This window comes from Eimeria necatrix, genomic scaffold, assembly GCF_000499385.1.
Source record: "Eimeria necatrix Houghton genomic scaffold, Enh_scaff186, whole genome shotgun sequence".
Classification (NCBI taxonomy): Eukaryota; Apicomplexa; class Conoidasida; order Eucoccidiorida; family Eimeriidae; genus Eimeria; species Eimeria necatrix.
The window spans coordinates 22,501-48,757 of NW_013655077.1; the positions used below are offsets into that span (position 1 = coordinate 22,501).

General features: G+C 61.2%; 6 protein-coding genes across 6 annotated transcripts in view; 2 read left to right on the forward strand and 4 right to left on the reverse strand.

Annotated features, from left to right (window-relative positions):
* The window catches only part of ENH_00023920 (hypothetical protein, conserved), a gene marked incomplete at both ends in the record, with an annotated part of 8,354 nt that extends 5,646 nt beyond the window's left edge, over positions 1-2,708 (reverse strand). Inside the window, 4 exons of the mRNA XM_013584632.1 lie at positions 114-147; positions 264-301; positions 1,478-2,526; positions 2,638-2,708. Coding sequence (XP_013440086.1) covers positions 114-147; positions 264-301; positions 1,478-2,526; positions 2,638-2,708 — 1,192 coding nt within the window. The remainder of the gene's footprint in view (positions 1-113; positions 148-263; positions 302-1,477; positions 2,527-2,637) is intronic.
* Positions 2,709-4,067: 1,359 nt separating this feature from the next.
* Positions 4,068-7,880, reverse strand: ENH_00023930 (hypothetical protein, conserved; the record flags this gene model as incomplete). The annotated part of the gene is made up of 1 exon (XM_013584633.1): positions 4,068-7,880. One exon carries the CDS (start codon positions 7,878-7,880, stop codon positions 4,068-4,070), a length of 3,813 nt encoding a protein of 1,270 aa, XP_013440087.1.
* A 1,261-nt stretch (positions 7,881-9,141) lies between these two features.
* On the forward strand, positions 9,142-11,886 carry ENH_00023940 (actin-like protein 3b, putative; the record flags this gene model as incomplete). Its single annotated transcript, XM_013584634.1, has 2 exons — positions 9,142-9,471; positions 10,231-11,886. 2 exons carry the CDS (start codon positions 9,142-9,144, stop codon positions 11,884-11,886), a joined length of 1,986 nt encoding a protein of 661 aa, XP_013440088.1.
* Positions 11,887-15,348: 3,462 nt separating this feature from the next.
* Positions 15,349-15,744, reverse strand: ENH_00023950 (hypothetical protein, conserved; the record flags this gene model as incomplete). Its single annotated transcript, XM_013584635.1, is given in 2 exon segments — positions 15,349-15,720; positions 15,724-15,744. Coding segments are annotated over 2 exon segments (393 nt in total).
* A 572-nt stretch (positions 15,745-16,316) lies between these two features.
* On the forward strand, positions 16,317-20,372 carry ENH_00023960 (DNA-repair endonuclease subunit, putative; the record flags this gene model as incomplete). The annotated part of the gene is given in 6 exon segments (XM_013584636.1): positions 16,317-17,169; positions 17,486-17,553; positions 17,559-17,714; positions 17,927-18,265; positions 18,525-18,682; positions 19,088-20,372. Coding segments are annotated over 6 exon segments (2,859 nt in total).
* A 4,852-nt stretch (positions 20,373-25,224) lies between these two features.
* On the reverse strand, positions 25,225-26,053 carry ENH_00023970 (hypothetical protein; the record flags this gene model as incomplete). The annotated part of the gene is made up of 2 exons (XM_013584637.1): positions 25,225-25,278; positions 25,340-26,053. The coding sequence occupies 2 exons, from the start codon at positions 26,051-26,053 to the stop codon at positions 25,225-25,227; spliced, it is 768 nt and encodes a 255-aa protein (XP_013440091.1).
* Between the last annotated feature and the right edge of the window lie 204 nt (positions 26,054-26,257).

Here is a 26,257-nt window from a genome sequence, read left to right on the forward strand (position 1 = left end):
CAGCAGCAGCAGCAGCAGCAGCAGCCACAAGCCCAGCAGCAGCAGCAGCAGCAGCAGCAGCAAGAGCAGCTGCCGCTGCTCTTGCTGCTGCTCGCCTATTCGCGGGGGCTCACCTTCTGCCTGTTTGAAGAGTCGGTCCAGCTGGGCCTGCGAAGGAAGACAGTGCAAAAGAGCTAACTAGCAGCCTCTGGCAGCAGCAGCAGCAGCAGCAGCAGCAACAGCAGCAGCACGGAGCCACAACAACGCCAGTTCATCTGCCTCACCCCGCAGGTTGCAGCCGCCCATATACACCGCAGCAGCCCTGCCAAACAACAGCAAACGCAGCAGCAGCAGCAGCAGCAGCAGCAGCAGCAGCTTTGGTTACTGCTGCTGCGCAGCACGCAGGCTGCTGGCCCTCTGCACATGTGCTGCTGCCTCTGTTGCTCTCATTTCTTCTCCTTTTTGAGATTCAAGTATGCATTTAATTATTATTCTAATTTAATTATTATTCTAAATTCATTTAATGAGACACAAAAGCAGCAGCACTTGCTGCAGACAGCTGCAGCAGCAAATGCAGCCGCTGCAGCCCACTGCGGCTGCTGCAGGGCCCTGTGGGTCGCAGCAGCAAGCCCGCCAGGCTGGCAGCAGCAGCAGCAGCAGCAGCAGCAGCAGCAGCAGCAACTGCATGCTTTTTCGAGTCTCCTTTTCAGCATTTAAGCTCTCGGGGAGCTGCATCTCATCGGGAAAAGGAATAAGTGCATTTAATTAAAATTAATTTATTTTAAATTCTTTTTTTCTTTTTTCAGAATTGCAAAGACCGCCAAAAAGCCAAGACAAACACAAGGGCGCATTTATTTGCATTTATTTGCATTTATTTGTTTTTTGGAATAAATTGATGCAAATAAATGCAAATAAATGCAAATAAATAAAAATAAATATAAATAAATGAATAAAATTAAATTAAATGTAAAGAGTTATCAAGAAAGGGAGAAAAGTGCGAAGAAGTGCAAAAAGAGTGAATGCATGGCTGCTGTCTGTACACTGCAGCAAATGACTTTTATTTATGATATTGATTTAATTTTTAATTTTATTTTTTTGCTTCTTGATAATTCAACACTCGGCCTTTTAGCCATTGTCTCACCGCTGAGGCCAATCTGCTCCACTGCGTGCTGCCGCTGCTGCTGCTGCTGTTGCTGCTGCTGCTGCTGCTGCTGCTGTTGCTGCTGCTGCACATCTTTCCATGCGGGGCTCAACCGGGGGCCCCCCGGAGCCCTCTAGGGCCCCTTTTAGGGGCCCCCAGGGGCCCCCAAGGGCCCCCAGGGGACCCCAGGTGCCCCCAAGGGCCCCCAGGTGCCCCCAAGGGCCCCCAGGGGCCCCCAAGGGCCCCCAGGGGCCCCCAAGGGCCCCCAGGGGCCCCCAAGGGCCCCCAGGGGCCCCCAAGGGCCCCCGGGGGCCCCCAAGGGCCCCCGGGGGCCCCCAGTACCCTTTTTTGTCTTACCCTGGAGCAGCACATGCTGGCTGGCTGGCATTTTTGCTGCTACTTCGCAAGCTCCTGCCAAGACGGAGGAAGGCAGCTGGTGCAGCTGAGTTGCCTGCTGCTGCTGCTGCTGCTGCTGCTCTTGCTGCTGCTCCTGCTGCTGCTCCTGCTGCTGCTGCGGCTGCTCTCGTTTCACCAGCTCCAGCTGCAGGTGCTCGTGCTGCCCCAGCTCCTGCTGCAGCCGCTGCTGCTGCACCAGCTGCTGCTGCTGCTGCTGCTGCTGCTGCTGCTGGAGGCTCAAGGAGCCGCTGCTTCCGCATGCTGCAATCCAGTCAGCGAGCTGTATGCACATCTGCGGCTTTGCTGCTTTGCGGTGTACGTACAGCTGCAGCAGCTGCAGCGCCCCTTGGAGGCGCAGCTGCGGCAGCTGCAGCAGCAGCAGCGGCGCTGCAGCATGCAGCAGCAGCCTGCTGCACATGGCTAGCTGCTCGAGCTGCAGCAAACAACGCAGCAGCAAACGGGCCGGGATCGCGTCCACGCGCAGCAGCAGCCACTTCTGCAGCGCCACCACGTCCTCTTCCTCAATGCAGCGCCTCCACCTGCTGCTGCTGCTGCTGCTGCTGCTGCTGCTTTCAGCGTCCTGCTGCAGAGCCTGCTGCAGCTGCTGCAGCAGCAGCAGGTAGCGCTCCGGCCGCAGCGTGCCCTGGTGCAGCTTGAAGAAGTTCACACAGTCTGCTGGCGTCAGCAGCAGCTCGTCTTCTGCTGCTGCTGCTGCTGCTGCTGCTGCAGTGTGGGCCCGAAGTGGTTGCTTCGCTAGCACGTGGCTCTCAGGAGCGCTGCGTACCCACTGCTGCTGCATCTGCAGCAGCAGCTGCTGCTGCTGCTGCTGCTGCTCTAGAGCGAGCTGTGCGTCGGCATCTGCTGCTGAGGAGGCTCGACAAGACGTACTGCTGCAGCGGCTGCTGCCAGCAGAAGCTGCAGCAGGAGCTGCAGCAGGAGCTGCAGCAGAAGCTGCAGCAGGAGCAGCAACGCTGCAAGGCCTCAGCGAGTGGGAAGCCCTGCCGCTCCAACTGCAAGCAGCAGCAGCAGCAGCAGCAGCAGCAGCTGAGCAGCTGGCTGCAGCACGGCGGGGCCCCGTGAGCTCATAGGAGGGGCACACCCGAGCAGCAGCAGCAGCAAACCTGGCTGGGGGGCCCCCCAGCCACGCCTGCAGGAGGGCCCCAGGGACTGGGGGGCCCCTAAGGCCTTTCATGACATTAAAATGAGTTTATAAAAATATAAAAAAGAAAAATTCGTCCTCAAGAAGAACATTTATGGGCGGGGGCCCCCCAGGGGCCCCCCAGGGGCCCCCAAGGGGTCTTCTGGGGGCCCCTCGGGGGCCCCTGGGGGCCCCTGGGGCCCTAAGGGGGCCCCTTAAAGGGCGAAGGTTAAAAGCCCAGAAGCACATGAAAAGATTTGGAGTAGTTTTGTTAGACTCTGGCAGCAGCAGCAGCAGCAGCAGCAGCAACCAAAGAGTGCTCTTGCTGCTGCTGCTGCGTTCTTTTGCTCCTGGTCTTCCATGGTTTAGCTGCCGCTTAAGAAGCTTAAACCCTCAAGATCTAAATCTCAAACCCTAAACCCTAAACCCTAAACCCTAAACCCTCAACCAACCCAAACGTGGTGGCCGCCAGTGGCCCCTCTGCACGAAAAGCGACAGCCGACAAAGACTGAGCCTGCAGGGAAACCCCAAACCCTAAACCCTAAACCCTAAACCCTGAAAAGTGAAGCTGGTGGCTCGGTGCGCTGAATCTTAGCCCTAAACCCTAAACCCTAAACCCTAAGAGGCAGCAGCAGCGGCTGAGAAAGCCTGGAGCCGCGAAGTGCAGCAGCAAAAGTGGAAAAGTGCATGCAGCTGCTTCTGCGCCCTGGGGTGTACAGACAGCTGCTGCACCAGTTGCTGCTGGGCTTTAAAAGAAAATACAAATTGGGCCAAAACAATGTACCCGCGTGGGAACTACTAAAAGAAAATGCAGCAGCAGCAGCAGCAGCAGTAGCAGCAGCAGCAGCAGCAGCAGCTAGGAGTGTACTGAAGGCTCTGGGGGCAGCAGCAAAACGCCTCCGTCGCGCTAGCTGCTGCTGAGACCCAGAGCCTTCCTACAAAAGCCAACTGCTTCAAGAGAATGCTGCGGCTTGTTTGCTGCTGCTGCTGCTGTAGCTGCTGCTGCTGCTGTAGCTGCTGCAGCTGCTGCTGCAGCTGCTTGTCGCGCTGCCAATGTTGCTAGTTCGGCTGCCAAGGCTGCCGCTAAATCTTCTGCTGCTGCAGGTGCTGCATCTGCCGCTGCTGCTGCTGCTGCTTGTTTCGCTGGCCGCGCTGCTAGTTCGGCTGTCGATGCTGCTGCTAAATTTTCTGCTGCTGCTGCCGCTGCCGCTGCTGCTGCAGCTGCTTGTTTCGCTGCCGATGCAGCTACTTTGGCTGCTGATGCAGCAGCAAGATTTTCTGCTGCTGCTGCTGCCTGTTCTGCAGCTGCTCGTGCTGCTGCTGCAGCTCCCGCTGCTGCTGCTGCTGCTGCTCGTGCTGCTGCTGCAGCTCCCGCTGCTGCTGCTGCTGCTGCTGCTGCTGCTGCTGCTGCTGCTAATGCCGCTCTTCGTCTGGGTCGTGGGGGCGAATTGCTGCTGCAGTGCCTATGGAGGGTCTGGAGGTGCTGACGTGTTTGTACATTTGGCCCTGCATGCGGCGAATGAATTCCCAGGCAAAGGAAGCAGGGCACTGGGGTTGGTGTTGCGCTGCTGCTGCTGCTGCTGCTGCTGCTGCTGCTGCTGGTGCAACGTTTGCTGCTGCTGCGCGCGACACCCAGAACTGGGGCAGGCTGGTGTAGTCGACCAGCAGCAGGGAGTGCTGCAGCACCTCCTGCAGCAGCTCTCCGTCCCGCTGCAGCTGCTGGCAGTCAATGCCGAGGCGCTGCATTTCGCGCTGCAGGCTGCTGCTGCTGCTGCAGCTGTCGACCTCCTTCTGCAGCAGCTGCAGCAGCAGCTGCCGCGGCGACTCGCGAGCAGCAGCAGCTAGCTGCCGGCCGTGGGCCTCCCAGTAGCTAGCCACAGCAGCAGGCAGCTTCTGCGAAGGGTCTGAGCCCGGAGTGATGAAGTTGGAGTAAAGAAACTTGAGGTAGGGGCAGCCTTTGCTGCTGCTGCTGCTGCAGCCCAGCTGCTGCCGCACCCACTTGTGGCAGGCCCCCACCCGCGCCCCCAGCCCGCAGTGCTTCGGACTTTGCTGCGCAAGTTGCTGCCACATTTGCTGCTCCTGGAAGGCGCAGCGGCCGTTTGGCAGCAGCCGCAGCAGCGGGAACAGGTCCCCGCTGCTGCTGCTGCTGCTGCTGCTGCTGCTGCTGCTGCTGCTGTTGCAGCCCGCCCAGGAGGGGGCGCTGCAGTCGAAAGTGAGGCCCTGCAGCAACTTGAAAGCCACATCTTTCAAGGGAAAAAGAACTGTGGGGTCTGAGCCTGGAGTCTGCAGCAAGTCGGAGTGGACAGCGCAGATGGCCTCGAGTTCTTGCTGCTGCTGCTCGTCCTCGCTGCTGCTGCTGCTGCTGCTGCTGCTGCTGCTGGGGGCCTCGAAGGAGCCGCAAACCACGGGGCTGTGGCGCTGCAGCACTGTGTCCACGCTGAAGAGGAAGCCGCTGCTCTCGTAGTAAGAAGTGGCAGCTTCTGCTGCCATTGCGAACTTGAGGAGTTCGCGGGAATGCACATTTGCTGCTGAGTCCAGCAGCCACACAGTGTGGAAGCCGTGCAGCAAACAGAGCCCCAGCAGCAGCTGCAGCAGCAGCTTCCCGGGCACTTCGAGTTCTTCTGGCTGCGCCTCGTTGCCCAGAAAGCCCACTCCGCAGCGGAAGGGGGGCTTGTTCTCGAACTCCATCCCGATCAGCCTGCTGCGGGGCTCCCTGCTGCTGCTGCTGCTGCTGCTGCTGCTGCTGCTGCTGCTGCGGCGCCGCCGCAAGGGCACCGGAGAACCCCACTCCGGGCTGCTGCTGCCCGAACTGCCCGCAGACTGTGGGGCCCCCCGCGGGCTGTAGTGCGGCTCGCACAGCAGCGGGGAAAGCCAGCCAGCCAAGTTGGCAGTGACTGGGAAGTAGCCGCTGCTGCTGCAGACAATGGTCAGGTCCATTGGTCCATTTTCTCTGGTGGGGACTTTTTTGATGAGAAGGCTGCTGCCAGCTTTGAAGAGGGGGCTTTCCAGCCACAGCCGCCGCGCTGCTGCTGCCCGCGCCTCCAGGCTGCTGCTGCTGCCCGCCTGCAGCTCTGCTGCTGCTGCTGCTGCCAGCTCCTGCAGCTCCCTGAAGTCGTACGCAGGCATCACCGGCCGCAGCAGCAAACCGGAACTCAGCTGCTGCGACGCTGCTGCTGCTGCTGCTTGCTGCTGCCGCGCGTAGTGGCCCATTGGGGAGTCCCACAGCCCCGAGCGCTGCGACCCCACCTGCAGCAGCGACGCCGACCGCTGCCGCTTGTGCTGCCGCCGCTGCTGCTGCTGCTGCTGCTGCTGCTGCTCGAGCTGCTGCTGCAGCCGCCGCTGCTGCGGGGAGGGCGAGCGGCGCCCGGAAGCCCCCGCGAAAGGCCCCTCGTCCTGCTCCGGAGGAGCAGCAGCAGCAGTCATAGCAGCAACAGCTTCTGCTGCTGCTGCTGCGCGCTGCAGCCGCGAGACCCCCAGGGGCGCAAACCTGTGGAAGACAGAACCAACAGCAGCAGCAAGAGCCATCTGCTCGAAGATGCAGCCCCAACCCATGGAACTCCAGTAGCTGCTGCTGCTGGAAAGGTCCAGAAAGAAAGTGCTGAAGCGCAGCAGCTCGGAAAGCAAAGTTGCTGCTGAAAAGCCCATTTTGTTGTAGGGCTGCTGCTGGAAGTTGTGGGGCCCCAGCAGCAGCATGTCTGCTGCGTACCACTGCTGCTGCTGCGGGGCCTCGAGGCGTGCTGCAGCAGCGCCGCCGAGCAGCCGCTGCAGCAGCAGCCACACGCCGGGCTGCTTCAGCAGCCGCAGCATGCGGCTGCCCTGCAGCAGCTGCTGCGGCAGCGCCGCCTCCAGCTGCTGCAGCAGCAGCAGCGCAGCAGCCTGCGCCTCGCTGGACCACCGCTGCTGCAGCTCCCTGCTGCACTGCAGCAGCAGGCCCCCCGGCCTGCAGCTGGGGGCCCCTGCTGCTGCCAGCAACTTGAACGCCTCCTGCTGCAGCCCCAGCAGCAAAGAACAACCCTCTTCCGAGGGCCCCGAGGGCCCCTCCACCAAAACTGCTGCTTCCATTCCTTTTTTTATTTTCTCCAAAGCTTCTCGCAAGACATTTTGGCCCAGGGGGGCCCCCAGCCAGGCGAGTTTGCTGAGGGGCCCCGGGGCCTGCAGCGCTGCTGCTGCTGCTTCCTCGCGGTGGGGGTCGCTGGCCGCTGCAGCGGGCGCAGCAGCAGCAGCAGCAGCAGCAGCAGCAGCAGCAGCAGGACTCGGGTTCACTGCTGCCAACGGAGCTGCTTCTCCAAACTCCAAGTACCGAGAAGCTGTTGAAAGAAATCCCAAACCCAAAATGCTTTGGGGATTCAACTGAGGCAAGTACTCCAGCACGGGGCCGTTGGGGTGTACGTACACCTGGTGGCCGTAGCCCAGTGCAGCACAAAGCCCCACAGCAGCTCTTAAGTAGCTGCTGAGGGTGGCTTCGTCGCGCCGCCAGTTCCGCAGCCCCAGCTTGCAAGTTGCTGCTGCTGCTGCTGCTGCTGCTGCTGCTGCTGCTGCTGCCGGGCCCCGCCGCCCTGCTGCTGCGGGAAACACGCCCCCCACCAGCTCGAGCCCGAACGAGGCCACAGTTTCCCCGCTGCCAGCAGGCGGCTGCCCGCTGCACATCAGCACAGACATCCCCGCGCTGCTGCTGCTGCTGCTGCTGCTGCTGCTGCTGCTGCTGCTGCTGCTGCTGCTGGTCAGCAAGCGGCAGGCAAAGTGCAGCTCGTGGATGCCGCCCAAGACGAAGCCTGGGATGCCCCGGACGACGAACTCGGGGTAGGGCGACGGGCTGTGCGGATGCCCGCGCTGCTGCTGCTGCTGCTGCTGCAGCTGCTGCTGCTGCTGCTGCTGCCTCGCTTGCTTCAGCACCTGCCCAAAGATCTTCCAGATCTTCCGGTATGTTTCTAAAGGAAATTGAGAAGTGGAGATGCTGTTTTCGGAGGCCTCAAAGAGAAGCTTCAGACGCGGAAACTCCAGTGATACGTGATCTCGAGCTGCTGCTGCTTCTGCTGCTGCTGCTGCTGCTGCTGCTGCTGCTGCTGTTGCGGGCGCCCTTGCTGCCGCTACGGAGGTCTCCGCGGCTGCGGCCACCGCGGTTGCTGGCCCGAGCCAGGGCTGCTGCAGCAGCTGCTGCTGCAGCAGCAGCAACGCCAGCAGCAAGGCCGTCGCGACCCGCAAACACAAAGCTGAGAAGAATTTCATTATTTTAGCAGGTTGCTGCTGCTTCTGCTGCTGCAGTCGCTGCTGCTGCTGTCGATGCTGCTGCGGCTGTTGGTGCTGCAGCTGCCGCCACTGCGGCCGTTACTCCTCTGGCTCGCGTCTTTGTCTGCTGCAGCTGATGCTGCTGCTGCTGTTGTTGCTGCTGCAGCTGTCTGGGCTGTTGCTGCTGCCTGGGCAGCTCGTGCTGCTGTTGCCGCTGGCGCGGCTGTGGCCAGTGCTGCTGCAGCTGTTGCTGCTGCAGTCGCTTCTGCTGCTGCTGCTGCGGGCTTTTTTGCTGCCTTCCTGGAACAAAAAAATGAAAAGAGTAAAAGGGAACTTGCTGTTGCTGCTGCTGCAGCGGGAAGGCGAGAGTGTGGTTGAGGCCTTCGGCGGCAGTGGTCCCTCTAGGCGTCAGGCCCAGGAGACAGCAGCAGCAGCAGCAGCAGCAACAGCAGCAGCCGCAGCACCGCCTGCAGCAACAAATTACTTGTCTTTGGGGAAAACATTCAAAACATATACTTATTTCAGCAAGAATCAGCTCTGAGCAGCAAGACAAAGCGCAGCAGCAGCAGCAGCCGCAGCAGCAGCAGTCAGCAACGGTCAGCCGCCGGTGCTTCACTGTATGCTGCTGCTGCTGCTGAGGCACGTGGGGCTGCAGCAGCAGCAGCAGCAGCAGCAGCAGCTGCTGCTGCTGCTGCTGTACCTGCATGCAGCGCCGCCTTTAAAAAAAGAAACCCAAAAAGCCGAAACGGCAAAAAGGGTCTTTTTTTGCTGCTGGGGGCGTCGCTAGAGGCCAAAGACCCTCCCTGCGCTGCCAGGCGAGGCAGCAGCAGCAGCAGCAGCAGCAGCAGCAGACAACGCCAGGCTCGAGGAGGCACTGAGTGCACGAGCAGCAGCAAGAGATAAGCTAAAAGTGTGTCTACTTAACATTAATTGGAGTGTACATACACCTGCGAAGCGCCGCAGCACCAACAAGGGCCCCTCTGCTGCCTGCGCTGCTGCAGCTGCAGCACAGGCAGCAGCAGCAGCAACTCCGCTGCACCACAGAGGCCCCAGATCTGCGTAATCCAGCGTGACTGCAGCAGCAGCTGCTGCTGCAGCGGCTGCTGCTGCTGCGGCCCCTCCCCACCGACCACAAAGCCGCGGCAACAGCAGCGGCAGCACCGAGAGCATCGGCCGCAACAGCTGCTGCCACAGCAGCAAAGACCCCCCCAGCAGCAGCAGCAGCAGCAGCAGCAGCAGCTGCAGCAGCAGCAGCAGCAAGATGTCGACCCCACTAGTAATTGACCTGGGCTGCCACTCCCTGAAGGCCGGAATTGCTGGAGAGGCGCTGCCAAGAATGGTGACTCGTTCAGTAGTGGGTGTTGCTGCTGTTGGGGAGAGCGGCTCAGCAGCAGGCTGCAGCGCTGCTGCTGCTGCTGCTGCTGCTGCGGGCAGCAGCAGCGCGGCCCCAGCAGCAGCAGCAGCAAAGCCCGTGCTGCTGCAGCAGTTCCTCAACCCCCTCGAAAAGGCAGACCACGTCGAAGTCCTTCCCGTCCTCGACTACAGGGCCTCCAGAGTGGACCAGCCCGGCACTTACGTGCTGCACAGACAAGTCCGCTGCTGCTGCTGCTGCTGCTGCTGCTGCTGCTGCTGCTGCTGCTGCTGCCGCTGCTGCTGCTGCTGCTGCTGAGAGGGGGCGTGGCGAGGGTGCTGCGGTTGGCGTTGGCGCTTTACTGCTGCTGCTGCCGTTGCGGCAGGGCCTGATGGAGCCGCTGCTGCCGCTGCTGCTGCTGCTGCTGCTGCTGCTGCTGCTGCTGCTGCTGCTGCTGCAGGGCCTGGAGCGGCTGGTGGAGGAGGTCACTGGCCCCAGGTGTCTGGGCGTGGCCACTTACGAAAGAGGGCTGCTGCTGGCCGAGCCAAACATCTGCAACAAACAAATCCGAGAAGCCTTTGCAGAACTGGCCTTCGAGTTCCTCCAGGCACGCTGCTGCTGCTGCTGCTGCTGCTGCTGCTGCTGCTGTTGGTGCTGCTGCTGCTGCTGCTGGTGTTGGTGTTGGTGCTGCTGCTACTGGCGCAGTTTTGCTGCTGGTGGCGGTGTTGCTGCTGCTGGTGTTGCTGCTGCTACTGCTGGCGCTGCTGCTGCTGGTGGCGCTGCTGCTGCTGGTGGTGGCGCTGCTGCTGCTGCTTGTGTTGCTTCTGGAGGTGGTGTTGCTGCTGCTGCTGGCGGTTGGAGAGGACTTGATGTTGTTGAGGTTGCTGCTGCTGCTGGTTGTGCGGTGGGGCCACTGCTGCTGCTGCTGCTGCTGAGTCCGCGGCGGATGCTCCCCTGCCACATCTGCTGCTGCTGCTGCTGCTGCTGCTGCTGCTGCAGGTGCCCGAGCTGCTGCTGGTGCGGAAGGCAGTGCTGGCTGCCTTTGGCTGCGCGCGGACTTCTGCCATTGTGTGCGATGTGGGCCACAGCAACTGCAGCGTTGCTGCTGTTCAAGAAGGCTTTTTGCTGCAGCGACTGCAGCAGGAGATTCCGCTGGGTTGCCGGCAGCTGCTGGCGGTCACGCGGCACCTGCTGCAGCAGCAGCAGGTGCCCATCACCCCGGGCTTCGCGGTGATTCCCCAGCAGCAGCAGCAGCAGCAGCAGCCGCCCGGGGAGGCTCCTGCTGCTGCAGCAGCCCCGCAGCAGCAGCAGCAGCAGCAGCAGAGCCGGGTCGTCGTTCCCTGCCCGCACGTGACGAAGAGCTTCCGCGAGTTCGGCGAGCAGCACGTCCTGGAGGTGCTGCTGCAGCTGCTGGGCAAGTGCAGCAGCAGCAGCAGCAGCAGCGGCGGCGAAGAAGCAAAGGCCTCCGAAGCGCCCGAAGCAGCAGCAGCAGCAGCAGCAGCAGCAGCAGCAGCAGAGGAGCCTTACGTGCTGCCAGACGGCACTGTAATTCCCCCCACAGTTTGCTCAAGCATAGAAAAGACAGTTCCGAACATTTTGTTTTCTGCTGCGCTGCGGCAGCAGCACCGGCTGCTGCTGCAGCCGGACTGCGGGTCTGCTGCTGCTGCTGCTGCGGCGGGCATCGTCACGGCGGCCCAGCAGCAGCAGCAGCAGCAGCAGCAGCAGGAAGCAGCAGCAGCACCTGCACAGACGAAGAGCTTCCGCGAGTTCGGCGAGCAGCACGTCCTGGAGGTGCTGCTGCAGCTGCTGGGCAAGTGCAGCAGCAGCAGCAGCAGCAGCGGCGGCGAAGAAGCAAAGGCCTCCGAAGCGCCCGAAGCAGCAGCAGCAGCAGCAGCAGCAGCAGCAGCAGCAGAGGAGCCTTACGTGCTGCCAGACGGCACTGTAATTCCCCCCACAGTTTGCTCAAGCATAGAAAAGACAGTTCCGAACATTTTGTTTTCTGCTGCGCTGCGGCAGCAGCACCGGCTGCTGCTGCAGCCGGACTGCGGGTCTGCTGCTGCTGCTGCTGCGGCGGGCATCGTCACGGCGGCCCAGCAGCAGCAGCAGCAGCAGCAGCAGCAGGAAGCAGCAGCAGCACCTGCAGGAGTCCTCGAGTGCATCCGCAAGTGCGCAGAAAGCTGCCAGCGAACAGCAAAAAGAGATGTCTTGGGGGCTTTAGTTCTTGCGGGCGGCGGCTCCCAGTTCCCAGGATTTGTGCAGACTCTCAAGGCAGAGGTGAGCAGCAGCAGCAGCAGCAGCAGCAGCAGCAGCAGCAGCAGCAGCAGCAGCGGGGGGAGGGGAGGGGAGCGGGTAGTGGAGGAGGAGGGGTACGGCAGATGCTCGAGGCAGAGAGCAGCAGCAGCAGCAGCAGTAGTGGTAGGGATAGGGCGGATAGTCGAGGCAGATATAAGCAGCAGCAGCAGCAGCAGCAGCAGCAGCAGCAGCAGCAGCAGCGGGGTGAGGGGAGGGGAGCGGGTAGTGGTAGGAGGAGGAGGGGTACGGCAGGTGCTCGAGGCAGAGAGCAGCAGCAGCAGCAGCAGCAGCAGCAGTAGTGGTAGGAATAGGACGGATACTCGAGGCAGATATAAGCAGCAGCAGCAGCAGCAGCAGCGGTAGTAGTGGTGGGAGCACAGCTACTTGGGGCAGAGATGAGCAACGGGAGCAGCAGCAGGAGCAGCAGCAGGCTCTGCAGCAGGAGCAGCAAGCGCAGAAGTAGCAGCAGCAGCAGCAGCAGCAGCAGCAGCAGGAGCAGCAGCAGGAGGGGTTTGCGCGTGTGGTTTTCTGCGCAGCTGCCGCGTTTGTGCGCGGGGGTGGGGGGCGCGCGCGCGCACGGGAGCAGCAGCAGCAGCAGCAGCAGCAGCAGCAGCAGCAGCTTGCGGCTGGTCTGCAGCAGAGGAGCTGTCGAGCGCCACATGGCTAGCTGGATTGGGGGCTCCATCGTGGGGTGTCTAGGCACCTTTTCGCAGCTAGCTGTAACTCTGCAGGAGTACAGCGAGTTCGGGGCTCGCGGCTGCGTGGACCGCAAGTGCCCCTAAACCCTAAACCCTAAATTAGGGTTTAGGGTTTGGGGTTTAGCGCTGGCGCGCTGGCGGCGCTGCACGCCTCCGGCGCAAACCCCAGCCCCACCTTCCGCGCCCTGCAGCAACTTTAGCTGGGGAGACCCAAACCCTAGGGTAAACCCTAAACCCTAGGGTAAACCCTAAACCCTAGGGTAAACCCTAAACCCTAGGGGGAAAACCCAAACCCTAGGGTAAACCCTAAACCCTAGGGCAAACCCTAATCCCTCGAGTGCAATCCCCAGACCTTTTAGTTTAAATTTTGAACCTGAAGTTCAGTGGGTAAACCCGAAACCCTAAACCACAAACCCTAAACCCTTCTCGAGTCAAACCCCTAAACCCTAGAGGGTTTCCCCCATAGCCTAAACCCTAGGCGTAGTCCTCTGGAGCTTAAAGCGTAAACCCTCAACAGGACCTAAACCCTCGAGGGTGGCCCCTAAACCCTAAACCCTCGAGGGTGGCTCCTAAACCCTAAACCCTCGAGGGTGGCCCCTAAACCCTAAACCCTCGAGGGTGGCCCCTAAACCCTCGAGGGTGGCCCCCAAACCCTAAACCCTCGAGGGTGGCCCCTAAACCCTAAACCCTCGAGGGTGGCCCCTAAACCCTCAAAGGTGGCCCCCAAACCCTAAACCCTCGAGGGTTTAGGGTTTGGGCTTGCTGCTTCTGCGGCTTGCCTCCGTAGAGGCTGATTTGCTTCTGCTGCTGCTGCGGCTATGTAACAATCGGCAGCAAAGCCTACAGGCATGGACAGCAGCAGCAGCAGCAGCAGCAGCAGCAGCAGCAGAAGCGATCCCACTGCAGCAGCAGAGGCCGTTCGAGACGCAGCAGAGACCTCAAAAGGGACAGAAAGCGCTAGCCAAGCGCAGCAGCAGCAGCCAAGCGCAGCAGCAGCAGCCAAGCGCAGCAGCAGCAGCCAAGCGCAGCAGCAGCAGCAGCAGCAGCAGCAGCAGCAGCAGCAGACCTAGAGCCAGCACCAAAGCAGCGCAGCTCACAGCAAGGAAACAAAAGACAAAAAGATAAAAAAGAAAAAGAAAATGAAAAAAGAAGAAAGCCAAAAAGACAAAAAGAAATGAACAGCAGCAAAAGTCTCAGAAGCAAAAAGACAAAAAGATAAATAAATAATAAAAGTCTTCTCTAGGAAAAAGCGAGGCAGGCGGAGCCAGAAGGCCCAAAAGGGCTGCAGCCTACAGCAGCAGCAGCAGCAGCTGCTGCTGCTGCAGCAGTTGCAGCAGCAGCGGTGCCAGCGGCAGCAGCAGCAGCAGCAGCTGCTGCTGCTGCTGCAGCTGCTCCTGCTGCTGCTGCCTCAGTTGTGCTGACATTGATTGCACTGCGGGCTCTGCTGCTGCTGCTGCTGCTTTCGTTGCTGCTGCTGCTGCTGCTGCAGCTGCTTCTGGATGCTGCGAAGTCATCGCGGGTACCAAACGCTGAAGCTGACCGTCCACGCCAGCTGCAGCAGCAACAGCAGCAGCAGCAGCAGCAACAACATATCAAGCAGCAAGGAGCCCACAAAAGCCTCCAGCAGCAGCAGCAGCAACAGCAGCACTAGCCACATAAAAAGCAGCAGGGGCTCAAGACAGGGCCGCCACTGCAGCAACAAACGCAGCAGCAACTACAGCAGCAGCAGCAAAGACCACCGCAGCAGCATCAGCAACCGCAGCACCCACAGCAGCAGCCACCACAGCAGCATCATCACCAGCAACAGCAGCAGCATGTGCAGCAGCAGCAGCATGTGCAGCAGCAGCATCAGCACCCGCAGCATCACCAGCATCAGCAGCAGCATTTGCATCAGCAGCAGCAGCATTTGCAGCAGCAGCAGCAGCATTTGCAGCATCAGCAGCAGCATTCGCAGCATCAGCAGGAGCATTTGCAGCAGCAGCAGCAGCATTTGCAGCATCAGCAGCAGCATTTGCAGCAGCAGCATTTGCAGCAGCAGCAGCAGCATTTGCAGCAGCAGCAGCAGCATTTGCAGCAGCAGCATTTGCAGCATCAGCATCAGCAGCAGCATTTGCAGCAGCAGCATTTGCAGCAGCAGCAGCAGCATTTGCAGCAGCAGCAGCATTTGCAGCAGCAGCAGCAGCAGCATTTGCAGCAGCAGCATTTGCAGCAGCAGCAGCAGCAGCAGCAGCAGCGGCGACGGACGACGAAGATGCCGAGTGCGGGGGCGAGGGCCTCGGTGGCGACGGCGGGGAGGTCCAGCAGCAAAGGCTTGGGGCTGGCCTTTTTGACCCAAGCGAAGGAAATGGAAAATTGGCAAAGAAGAAACAAAAAGAAGAAATGAATTCCACTTAATTGATTAAAGCCCAACGAGAAGCCAACTGTGAGGCCCGTCAGCTGCTTCAGCCAAAAAAGCACGTTCTTGCAGTCCATCTGGACCCCGCAGCAGCAGCAGCAGCGCAGCAGCAGCAGCAGCAGCAGCAGCGGCGCAGCAGCAGCAGAAGAGGCAGCAGCAGAAGAGGCAGCAGCGCAAGCAGCGGCGGAAGAAGCAGCAGCAGCAGACACACGCACAGGGCACACGCATGGGGAGGCGGCTTTCCGCGGCGGATGCTGCTGCAGCAGCAGCTGCTGCTGCTGCTGCTGCTGCTAACAATACTCGTGCTGCAGCAGCAGGAACGGAAGCTGACAAACAGACGCTAAGCTGTGGTTGCAGCAGCATGTCGTCAGGGAGAATCGCAGCAGCAGCAGAAGAAACGAACGACCTGCAGCAGCAACAACAGCAAGCAGCAGCAACAGCAACAGCAGCAACAGCAGCAGCAGCAGCAGCAGCAGGGCTTGGCTTGCCTTGTCCCACTTGTGCTGCTGCACATTCAGAGCGCGGATCAGCAGCGGGGGCTGCTGACGCTGCTGCCGCTTCTCCGGTGGAGTGGGCCCAGATCCCTTCTTCATCTTTGCTGCTGCTGCTGCTGCTGCTGCTGCTGCTGCTGCTGCTGCTGCTGTCCTCCTTGTAGGGACTTATGCTTCAGCCTCTCTGCTTCTACTGAAGAGCGCAGCCTCTCGTTCACACGGAAAGCTGCTGCTGCTGCTGTTACTGCTGCTGCTGCTGCTGTTGCTGCTGCTGCCTTCGGCGCCCCTCTTGCTGCTGCTGCGCGCGAAGCCTTCGGAACGCCTCCGCTGCTGCTGGTGCCTCTAAAGCATATATTATTGCTGCTGCTGCTGTTGCTTCTAACGCTGCAGGTTCTGCTGCTGGCGTTCCAGCTCTTGCAGTTGCTGCAGCTGCTCGTTTGCTGCGCTGCAGGGGGCATGCAGAGCAGAGGCGGTGTCCGGCTGCTGCTGCTGATGACAATGCTCCTTTAAGTGTTTTCTTTTTCATTAATATTGCGTTTAGTTCCAATAGAGACAAATAAACTGGCTTGCTGCTGCCCCGCTGCTGCTGGCAGGGGCGCAGACGCTGCTGCAATCAGCCCGTCGGCAGCAGTCCCATGGCAGCAGCAGCTGCTGCTGCGCGAGCAGCAGCAGCAGCAGCAACAGCAGCATCGATTCGGTCGATGAAGGCTTTCTGAAACTTACTTCAGTTGCTGCCCCTGGAAGGCGCAACAGCAGAAAGAGCTGCTAGTCCAACAACTGCAGCAGCGGCAGCAGCAGCAGCGGCAGCAGCAGCAGCAGCAGCAACGAAGTCTTGAGGGGTCTGACCACCAGACACAAAGAGGCACATCGCAGCTCCAGCAGAGCACGGGCTGCTGCTGCCGTGTCTCTGCGTGCACGCCGGTTGCGCCTCTTACTCCCAGCAGCAGCAGCAGCAGCAGCAGCAACAGCAGCAGCAGCCACACACGAAGCCTGCAGCAGCAGCAGCCGCAGCGAGTTGCGTGGCGTGCTGCTGCAGCCGTTATTACCTGTGAGGCCCCTTAGGCTCCCGTAGAATCCCAATGTACTGAAGGCAACTGCAGCAATGACAGCTGCTGCTGCAGCAAGTGCAGCAAGTGCAGCAACTGCAGCAGCAGCAGCAGAAGTAGCAGCTGCTGCCCCAATGTGGTGCTCCAGAGCCCCTTCGAAGCCATGAAGCCTGAGGCTGCCCTAGACTGCGTTGCTGCTGCTGCTGCAGCAGGGCAGCAGCAGCAGCTGCAGTACGTGCAACGAGCTGCTGCTCTGCTGCACCAGCAGGACTGCTTGCTGCTGCTCAGCAGAGGCCTCGACGCCGACGGGGTGCTGCTGCAGCTCCTGTCGCTGCTGCAGCAGAGAGACAAAAGCAAAGGTGGCAGCAGCAGCAACGGCAGCAGCAGCAGCAGCAGCAGCAGTGGCAGCTCCGAGCAGCAGCAGGAGCAGCAGGAGCAGCAGCAAAACGGCGGCGGGGGCATCTTCAGCTCTGTGTTCTCCGACGAACAAGAGGAATGTGAGCAGCAGCAGCAGCAGCAGCAACAGCAGCAGCAGCAGCAGCTGCGGCGGCCCTTATACAGCGCAGCCTGGCCGCGGCTGGTGCTGGTGCTGGGGCTTGCTGCAGCAGAGCATGCAGCAGTGCATGCGCTGCAGCAGCGGCAGCACAGTGAGCAGCGCCGTTTGCTGCAGGCAGCAGCAGCTGCTGCTGAGGTGCGCTTGCGCAGCAGCAGCACTGCAGCAGCAGCAGAAGCCGCAGCAGCAGAGCATGCAGCGGCGCTGGCAGCCCTGGCTGAGCTGGAGCGGCAGCAGCGCGCAGAGGAGCTGCGCCTCGCCTGCAGCAGCAGCAGCAGCAGCAGCAGCAACGCAGCAGCAGCAGCAGCCACCACCTGGCAGCAGCGGCAGCAAATGTACATCGGCGGCGGCTGCTTCTGCTGCCCTGCTGCTGTTGCTGCTTCCGACCTTCTCACTGGCCGTTTGCCTCCAGAAGTTGTTGACTGCATTGTCTTCGTGCGCGCCGAACGCATTCGTCGTCGTCGTGCAGCAGCAGCAGCAGCAGCAGCAGCAGCAGCAGCAGCAGCAGCAGCAGCAGCTGCTGCTGCAGCAGCAGCTGCAGCAGCAGCAAAGCAGAGGCTAGCGGGGTTGGCGCGGCTGCGCAGCAGCAGGTAGCGCAGCAGCAGCACATACGGCACCGGCAGGCGGCTGCCGTTGGCGTTGCTGCTGCTGCTGCTGCTGCTGCTGCTGGCAGGTACACAGGGACACAGATGCTGCAGCTGGTGCTGCAGTTGTTGCGTATGAGCGTTGCTGTTTGCTGCTGCTGCTGCTGCTGCTGCTGCTGCGTCTTGCTGCTGCAGCATCAGCGGAGGGTTTCATGAGGCCTTCGTCTGTCGGGTGTACAGACAGCGCAACAGAGTGGGAGGTCTGAAGGCGATAAGTGATAGGCCGCACCATTTTGCTGCCAGCAGCAGCAGCAGCAGCTGCAGCAGCAGCAGCTGCAACCTCACGCAGACTCTCAAGCTGCTGCAGCTAAAGAAGGTCCAGCGCATGAGCCGCATGCACGAAGATGTAACGGAAAGCTTAGAGGTACAGCAGCAGAAGTAGCAGCAGCAACAGAGCGTGCAGCAGCAGCAGCAGCAGCAGCAGCTGCTGCTGCTGCTGCTGCTGGCTTCGCAAGTCTCCAGCTGATACACGGACGAGACCGCCGCAAACGTCGCATCAACTGCAGCAGCAGCAGCAGCAGCAGCAGCAGCAGCAGCAGCAAAGTGCATGCAATGTGTCTTGCTGCTGCGCTGCAGGGAGCCTCGCAGCCGCAAACTTGCGAAATTTGCCTGCCGCCGTCTTCGCTGCAGCTGGAGATTCAGCAGGCTTTGCTGCTGCTGCTGCAGCGGGGGCTGCAGCAGCTGAAGAAGTGCCGCCCCGGGCTGCTGCAGGACTGGGAGGTTTCTTGTCTTTTCAGGGGTCCAGCGCCTCCCCCGCTGCCTGCTGAAGACCAGCAGCAGCAGCAGCAGCAGCAGCAGCAGCAGCAGCAGCAGCAGCAGCAGCTGCAGCACAGGGCCCCGGTGGGGGGCTCTTTGAGAAGAGCCCTCAACTCCGTGTGGCATCAGCTGGACCCAAAGACAAAGGCGCTGGTCGCAGTAAGCCGCTGCGCTGGCAGCTGCTGCTGCTGCTGCTGCTGCTGCTGCTGCTGCTGTTGTGGCTGCCGCCTAAGCGCTTTACGGGCGCCGCAGCGTTTGCTGGCGTCAGCCGCGACTCTACGCGGCTGCTGCTGTCGCTGCTGCTGCTGCTGCTGCTACCGCTGTGGCCTGCAGTTCTACTAGGGACCCCACGGCAGGGGTGGCCTTCTTACCTACAGCGCTGCCGCTGCTGCTGCTGCTGCTGCTGCTGCTGCTGCAGGACTTGGGCGAGCTGCGGCGGCTGGTGTTTCTGCTGTGGCGGCTGAATTGTGTTTCTTTTCTTTCTTACTTGGAGTCTCTCCTCAGCAGCAAAACTATTGACGAGGCCTGGGGCCACACCACGGAGCTGCAGGTTATCTTAAGGAGAGCTAGGCAGAGGTCCTTTGCTGCTGCTGCTGCTGCTGCTGCTTGTGTTGCTGCTGCTGCTGCTGCTGTTTTGTGCTGCTGCGGCTGCTGCTGTTTTGTGCTGCTGCTGCTGCTGCTGTTTTGTGCTGCTGCTGCCTATCTTGCTGCGAGCTGTTGCCGCTGCTGTCTCGATTGTGAGCGGCACAGACAGGCGCACTGGTGTGCATTCTTGCGTCAGTGCTGCTGCTGCTGCTGCTGCTGCTGCTGCTGCAACACTAGCAGCAGCGAGACCATGAGCAGCGGCAAATTGCTGCGGCTGCAGCTGCTGCAATGCGGTGCCTGTCTTCACAGCCATCTTTACTTACCTGCCATTTTCTCGCTAAGCTGAGTCAGTTGCTTTAGCTGCTGCTGCTGCTGCTGCTGCTGCTGCTCTTGCAGGGTTTACACGACAAAGCGGGTCCCTGTAGGAGGTTCTGCTGCTGGTGGAGCAGCAACAGCAGGAGCTGCTGCTGCTGCTGCTGCCAGCTTCTCATATGGGGAAAACGGCAGCGCAGCGAAGCAGCAGCGGACAGATACTGCAGCAACGCCGGGACTCGGAGCAGCAGCAGCAGCAGCAGCAGCAGCAGCAGGACAGCAGCAGTATGAAAGGAGAGCTGTACTCCACTTAGAGCCTCCTGCTGCTCTCGAGTGGCTGCAGCAATTTGTGTGGAATTGCCAAGTTGACGACGACATATACCAGGCGCTGCTGCGGGAGCAGCGGCGCGCAGCACCTGCTGCTGCTGCTGCTGCTGCTGCTGCTGCTGCTTCTGTGGCTGACGGGAACCAGCAGCAGCAGCAGCAAGCAAATGACCGGCCTGACGGGGGCAGCTCAGAAGCCGAGATGCCGGGCTGTATCTACATCCGCAGCAGCGAGAGCAGCAGCAGCAGCAAGAGCAGCAACAGCGACAGCGCAGGCAGCTCTGACAGCAGCGACAGCAGCAGCAGCAGCAGCACATTGAGAAACGCCACATGCGCCGAAGAGCAGCAACCTGATGAGGGCGCGCCCCCGGCGGCGGCTGCTGCCGGGCCAGCAGCAGCAGCAGCAGCAGCAGCAGCAGCAGCAGCAGCAGCAGCAGGGGCGCGCAAAGCGCAGCGGCTTCGCCGCCCCGTTTACCGCATTTTAATTATAGGCGGAGACAACAGCATTTGCTGCAGCGCGCGCTTGACTTTGCTGCTGGGGTCTCGGCAGCTGCTGCTGCGGTGTTTCAGCAGCTACGTGCGCGGCCTTGCTGCTGGCGGGGCGTCTGCTGCTGCTGCTGGTTCGTACGGGGCTGCTGCAGCAGCAGCAGCAGCAGCGGCAGCAGCAGCAGAGTCCGCAGACGCCCGCAGCAGCAGCCTCGGGTTCACCAGCAGCAGAAGAGCAGAGCAGCAGCTCCTGCAGCAGGCGCTTCGAGTCGAGGAAATGATGGGGGGCCATCCCCACGGGTTTGCTGCTGCTGCTGCTGCTGCTGCTGCTGCTTCTGCTGCTGCTGATCCCGAGGGGCCCACCGACCGCGAGCTGTGGAGGGCGCTGCGCTGGAGAACGCGGGGGCTGCGGTCAGTATTTCCGTTGCTGCTGCTGCTGTTGTTGCTGCTGTTGCTGCTGCTGTTGCTTTTTGTGCTGTTGCTGCTGTTGCTTCTGCTGCTGTTGCTGCTACTGCTGCACGCCTGGGCTGCGTGTGAACTGTCGAGCTTTACCGTTTGAGCTGTTTGAGATACGCCTCTGACCCTTCAGCCCCAGCTCTGCTGCTGCTGCTGCTGCTGCTGCTGCTGCTGCTGCTGCTGCAGGGTGCGCCCGCTACCGCGGGTTGTGAGTGTCTCAGAGGGCACTTCTGCAGTGTCTTTGGTGCTGCAGCAGCACCAGCCGCATGCAGTTGTGCTGCTGCCGCCGCTGCTGCCGTGTGTGCGGCTGCTGGAAAACTACTGTGCCTTTGTTTACCGGCAGCAGCAAATCAGGAGAGCCCTCGCTGCCTTTGCTGCTGCACCTGCAGCTGCGGGCAGCGAGAAAGCAGCAGCAGCAGCAGCAGCAGCAGCAGCAGCAGCGGCGGCCACTGCAGACCCATGCGCAACAGAGTTGGTACCAGCAACGGCAGCAGCGGGGGCTGAAGCAGCAGCAACTGCAGCAGCAAAGAAGACCTGCGCGAGGCTGCTGAAGTGGCTGCAGCAGCAGCGGCTTGTGGGGTCGCAGCTTCGGGTGTATCTGGTTGCTGCTGCGGAGAGTTTGCTGCTGCAGCAGTACGTACACTCCGTGCAGGAAGAAGCAGCAGCTTGGAGGCACATTGAGTTCTCAGCGCAGCACCTGCTGCTGGTAACAGATGATTTGCTGCTGCTGGCTCCGCAGCGGCTGCTGCGCGAGGAGCTGCTGCAGCAGCTGCAGCCGTGGGGCCCGGAGCGGCTGCGGGCTGCGCTGCACGTTGCAGCGCAGCAGCAGAGCAGCAGCAGCAGCAGCAGCGGCGGAAAGACAGCAGCAGAAGTGCAGGCAGCAAAAGCCTCGCTGCTGCTGCAGCTGCGTGCTGTGGGCATAGAGCCGTCGCAGGCTTTGAACAGCTGGCGCGGCGGCGGCGTTGCTGCTGCTGCTGCTGCAGCTGCTGCTGCTGCTGCTGCTGCAGGGCAGCAGCTGCAGCCAACAGTTATTGTAGATGCTAGGGAAATGCGCTGCTCACTTCCCTACGAGCTCTTTCGCAGCCAGGTGTACGTACACCCCATCACCATCACAGTAGGCGACTACGTGCTGACAAGGTGCGTCCCTGCTGCTGCTGCTGCTGCTGCTGCTGCTGCTGCTGCTGCTGTGCCTGCTGTTGCTTGTGCTCCCGCTATTTCTGCTGCTGCTGCAGTTGCTGCTGAGGCTGCGGCTGCTGCTGCCGCTGTCATGCTGCTGCTGCAGTGGCTGCCGAAAGAGACGGCAAATACACATTTTGGACTCCTGCTGCTGCTGCTGCTGCTGCTGCTGCTGCTGGAGTTTACAGGGACATCTGCGTAGAGCGAAAGGCCATTTCAGATTTGATCCAGTCACTTAATTCGAGCCGACTTTATTACCAGGTACGCCGGCTGCTGCGGCAGCTGGCCGTGGTGCTGCAGCAGCAGCTGCTGCTGCTGCAGCACCACGGCCAGCAGAGAACACCAGCAGCTGCTGCTGCTGCTGCTCTCTGCATCGGCTCCTGCATTACGTTACTGCTGCGTCTTCGTCCAGTGCCAGCCTTGCTGCTGCTTGCTGCCGTAATGCCTGGCTGCTGCTGCTGCTGCTGCTGCTGCTGCTGCAGGCACGGCTACTGGTGCGGCACTACCAGTCTCCCTGTTTGCTTCTTGATTTCGGGGGAGCGCCAGTAAACCTTTCTGCTGCTGCTGCTGCTGCTGCTCCCAGCAGCAACAGCATCAGCAGCAGACATGGCAGAGACGTGCTGCACCCCATTTGGAATAAGTAGGTCACTGCTGCAGCGACTGCTGCTGCGGCTGCTGCTGCTGCTTCTGCTGCTACTGTTGCTGCTTGTCTTTAGGCGCCTTTTGTAGCAGGTGCTGTTTGGATTCAGCGCGCCCTAGACTATTGCTGATGCTGTTTGCTGCTGCTGCAGGTTGCTGCTGCTGCTGCTGCACTTCCCGTCTCTGCGGCTTCTGTGGGCCCCCCATACAGCATTTGCTGCAAGCCTTTTTGTAGCAATGAAAGTACGTTTGCTGCAGCAGCAGCAACAGTTGCTGCAGCAGATGCTGCTTGCAAAAAGAGTCGGCGTTGACGCGTGCGGCCGCTTTTGCTGCTGCTGCTGCTGCTGCTGCTGCTGCTGCTGCTGCTGCTGCTGACCTGCTGCTGCTGTCGCTGCAGGCGTTTGCAGGTCGGAAGGGAACAGCCGTCCCTCCAAAGGATTGCCGAAATCGACAAACTTGTCTTGGCGGGAGAAGGGCCCTCTTCAGAGGCGCCGAAGCAGCAGCAGCAGCAGCAGAAGCAGCAGCAGCAGCAGCAGCAGCAGCAGCAGCAGCAAACGTCTAATCCTCCCACGCCCTTGGCAATCGAAGATGCTCCTGCTGCTGATGCTGGGGGGCAAGCAAGCAGCAGCAGCGGCCAGCAAGTGAACAGCGCCGACGAGAGAGGACTGAGCCTAAAAGGGCCTGCAGCAGCAGCAGCAGCAGCAGCAGCAGCAGCAGTGCCTGCAGCAGCAGCAGCAGCAGTGCCTGCTGCAGGATCTACACCTGCTGCTGCTGCTTCTGGGGGCCGTGTGCTGCCAGCAACAGCAGCAACAAACACGGTTGCTGTCGACCTTCTGAGGCGTCTGCCCGGCATAACTCCGCTTAACATCAACCTTGTTGTTTCAAGAGTAAGGGCTGCTGCTGCTGCTGCTGCTGCTGCTGCTGCTGCTGCTGCTGCTGCTGTGGCTGATGCTTTTGCCGTTGTCGCTGCTGCTGCTTTACTTACTGCTGCCGGCACTGCAGACGCGCGTCCGTTGTTAGCTTCAGGATTGGCGTTGCTTACCACATGCAGCTGGCAGCAGCTATGGCTGCTGCTGCTGCTGCTGCAGCAGCAGCAGCAGCAGCAGCAAGAAGTCTGTTTACCCGGGTTTCTGCAGGTGCGGTGTCTGAGGGACTTAGCGGCGATGAGCGACACGGAGCTGCAGAAGCTCCTTGGGCGGTGAGGTTGCTGCTGCAGCTCTTTGGCGTGCTGTGCTGCTGCTAGTGCTGCTGCTGCTGCGGCTTCATTTGCTGCTGCTGCTACTGCTGCTGCTGCTGCTGCTGCTGCAGGGAGGAGGGCCGTCATCTGCACGCATTTTTAAACGCCACGATATCTGTGGAGTCTCTTGACTCTGTTTGAAAGCTGCCGCCGAACCAATTGGGGCTGCAGAAGCTGCTGCTGCTGCTGCTGCTGCTGCTGCTGCTGCTGCTGCTGCTGCTGCTGATCCGGCGGTGCGTACGCGGGTTCCTTCGCTGCTGCAAGCCGCTGCAGCTATAGTAGCTAGCCCTGTGGCGCTGCAGCACTGCAGCCGGGTCTTAACTGCAGCAGCAAATAACTCTTTTTAAGTCTTAATTGTAATTCTTCAAAGGCATTTTTCAAACAAAGACAGCGAATGGGGCCCCCCGGGCCCTTTTGTAATAGCCTTTGAGGGGATTTGAAGAGCCCCTGGGGCCCCCGGGGCCTCGGGGGCCCCCTGAGTACCCTGGGGGCCCCGGGGGCCCCCTGAGTACCCTGGGGGCCCTGGGGCCCCTGGGGCCCCCTGAACTCCTGGGGGCCCGTGGGGGCCCCCGGCCCCCTGGGGGCCCCTGGTACCCTGGGGGCCCCCGAAGTTCTTTTAAATTATATTTCTTATCTTTTTGTACTCTCATTAAATCTTTTTCTTTTCTTAATTTAGCTGCTGGGGTTGGGGGTTTTGATTGCGTCAAGTCTAAACCCTAAACCCTAAACCCTAACCCCAGAAGTTCAATTATGCAGCACCACCTGATTACGTGCTGCTGCGCGCTGCTGCTGCTGTTGCTGTTGCTTCTTCTGTTGCTACTGCTGTCGCTGCTGCTGCTGCTGCTGCTGCTGCTGCAGAGAGCCGCACTTCCGGCGCAGCAAAAAGCACTAAGGCAGCAGAAATAAATTAGACTGAAAAGTGCATTTCTGCTGCTCTGCAGACTTAGACTGCAGCAGCAAATGCGGTGCAGCAGCTGCAGCAGCAAGTGAAAGTTGTTCTTGATGGGCTGCGAGCTGCTGCTGCTTCTGCTGCTGCTGCTGCTGCTGCTGCTGCAGCAAAAAGAAAAGCGGGAAAGCTCGGTCTCACTAAATGCTCTTCGCGACTGCATAGCTGCTGCAGCCGCCAGCAACTGCAGCAGCAGCAACAGCAACAGCAGCAACAGCAGCAGCAGCAAGGGTGCCAGGAAAGAAACCCATGCAAGTGTTGCGAGCCTCCCCAGCCAGTACCTGCACTTCGGCGGGCCTTGCGCTACTGCTGCTGCTGCTGCTGCTGCTGCTGCTGCGAAGCAGCTTTCAGTCTTTAGGGCGGCCTCGTTGCGGCGAAGCTCCGCTGCAGCAAGGCGTCAGCCGTGCTTCCTCCTGCAGCAGCAGCAACCGCAGCAGCAACGGCAGCAGCAGCAGCATCAGCAACAGTCCACGAGTGCAGCAGCACCAGAAAAGCACCGCAAAAGCTGCACAGCAGCAGCAACAACAGCACTGCAACAGCAGCAGCACGGCAGGAACAGCAGCAGCACAACAGCAGCAGCACAACAGCAGCAGCACAGCAGCAGCAACACAGCAGCAGCAGCAGCAGGAGCAGCAGCAGCACAGCAGCAGCAACAGCACCCCAGCAACACCGCAGCAGCAGCAAGAACAGCGCGCCGTCCACCTCAGCAGCACCCCCGCAGCAGCAGCAGCAGCAAGAACAGCGCGCCGTCCACCTCAGCAGCACCCCCGCAGCAGCAGCAGCAGCAGCAGCAAGAACAGCGCGCCGTCCACCTCAGCAGCACCGCAGCAGCAGCAGCAGCAGCAGCAGCAGCAGCAGCAGCGGCGTGCCTGCGGGGGTCCGCGTTGAGGAGCGTGGCAGCAACTGCGTGGAAGAGCAGCGCAGCAAGAGCAGCAGCAAGCCAGAGGTGGAAAAAAGTTAAGTTTTTTTGGCCAACACATTTGGAAGTCCAGGGGCAGTGGTGGTCGAGGCCTTCGACGCAGACTCCGCACTCGCTGCAGTGGCTCGTGCTGCTGCTGCTGCTGCTCCACACGCCGCACTCCCTGCACAGCTGCTGCTGCTGCTGCTGCTGCTGCTGCTGCTGCTCCCGCTGCTGCTGCTGCTGCTGCTGCTGCTGCTGCTGCCCACGCTGTACTCGCTCTCCGTCACCCAACTCTCCCCGCTGCTGCAGTCCGCAGACACGCCCGGCAACGCAAAGTGCTGCTGCTGCTGCTGCTGCTGCTTGGGAAGACTCGGCGCCCGCTGGAGACTCTGGGCTTTCGGGAGGCGCAGAAAAGCCCACCAACTCCCTCGCCAGCTCTCCAGGCCGCAGCAGCAGCTGCTGCTGCTCCTCGTGCTGCTGCTGCTGCTGCTGCTGCTGCTGCTGCGGTTGCTCACTGCTGCTGGGTGGGTCTGCGGCTCGACTCTGCTCGCGGCTGCCGTGCTCCTGCTTCGCAGGAGGCTCAGCAGCAGCAGCAGCAGCAGCAGCAGCTGCTGCTGCTGCAGCTGCTGCTGCGTCTGTGGGTGAGTCTGCTGCTGCTGCGTCTGTGTCCGCCGTCTGCTCGCGGCTGCCGTGCTCCTGCTTCGCAGGAGGCTCAGCAGCAGCAGCAGCGAGGGGCAGCGGCTGGCCGCCGGCGCGCAGCAGCAGCAGCGGCTGCGTGAGAGCAGCGGGCAATCCCGGGTCTGTCAAAACTGTCAAAAAGAAAAAAATAAAACAACTCAAAATCAAAAAGACTCCCACCAGCTCCACGGCCAAGTGGCCCCGCATGTGCGGCCCAAACACCAGCCCAAACAGGCACACCAGGCCCTGCAGCAGCGCAGCAGCAGCAGCAGCAGCAGCGCAGCAGCAGCAGCAGCAGCAGCAGCAGCAGCAGCGCAGCAGCAGCAGCAGTGGAGGACAAGGGAGCTGGGACCCCGAGCAAAGCGCCGCCCCTCCCCCCTACACACTGCGGTGCCCCGCTGCTGCTGCCGC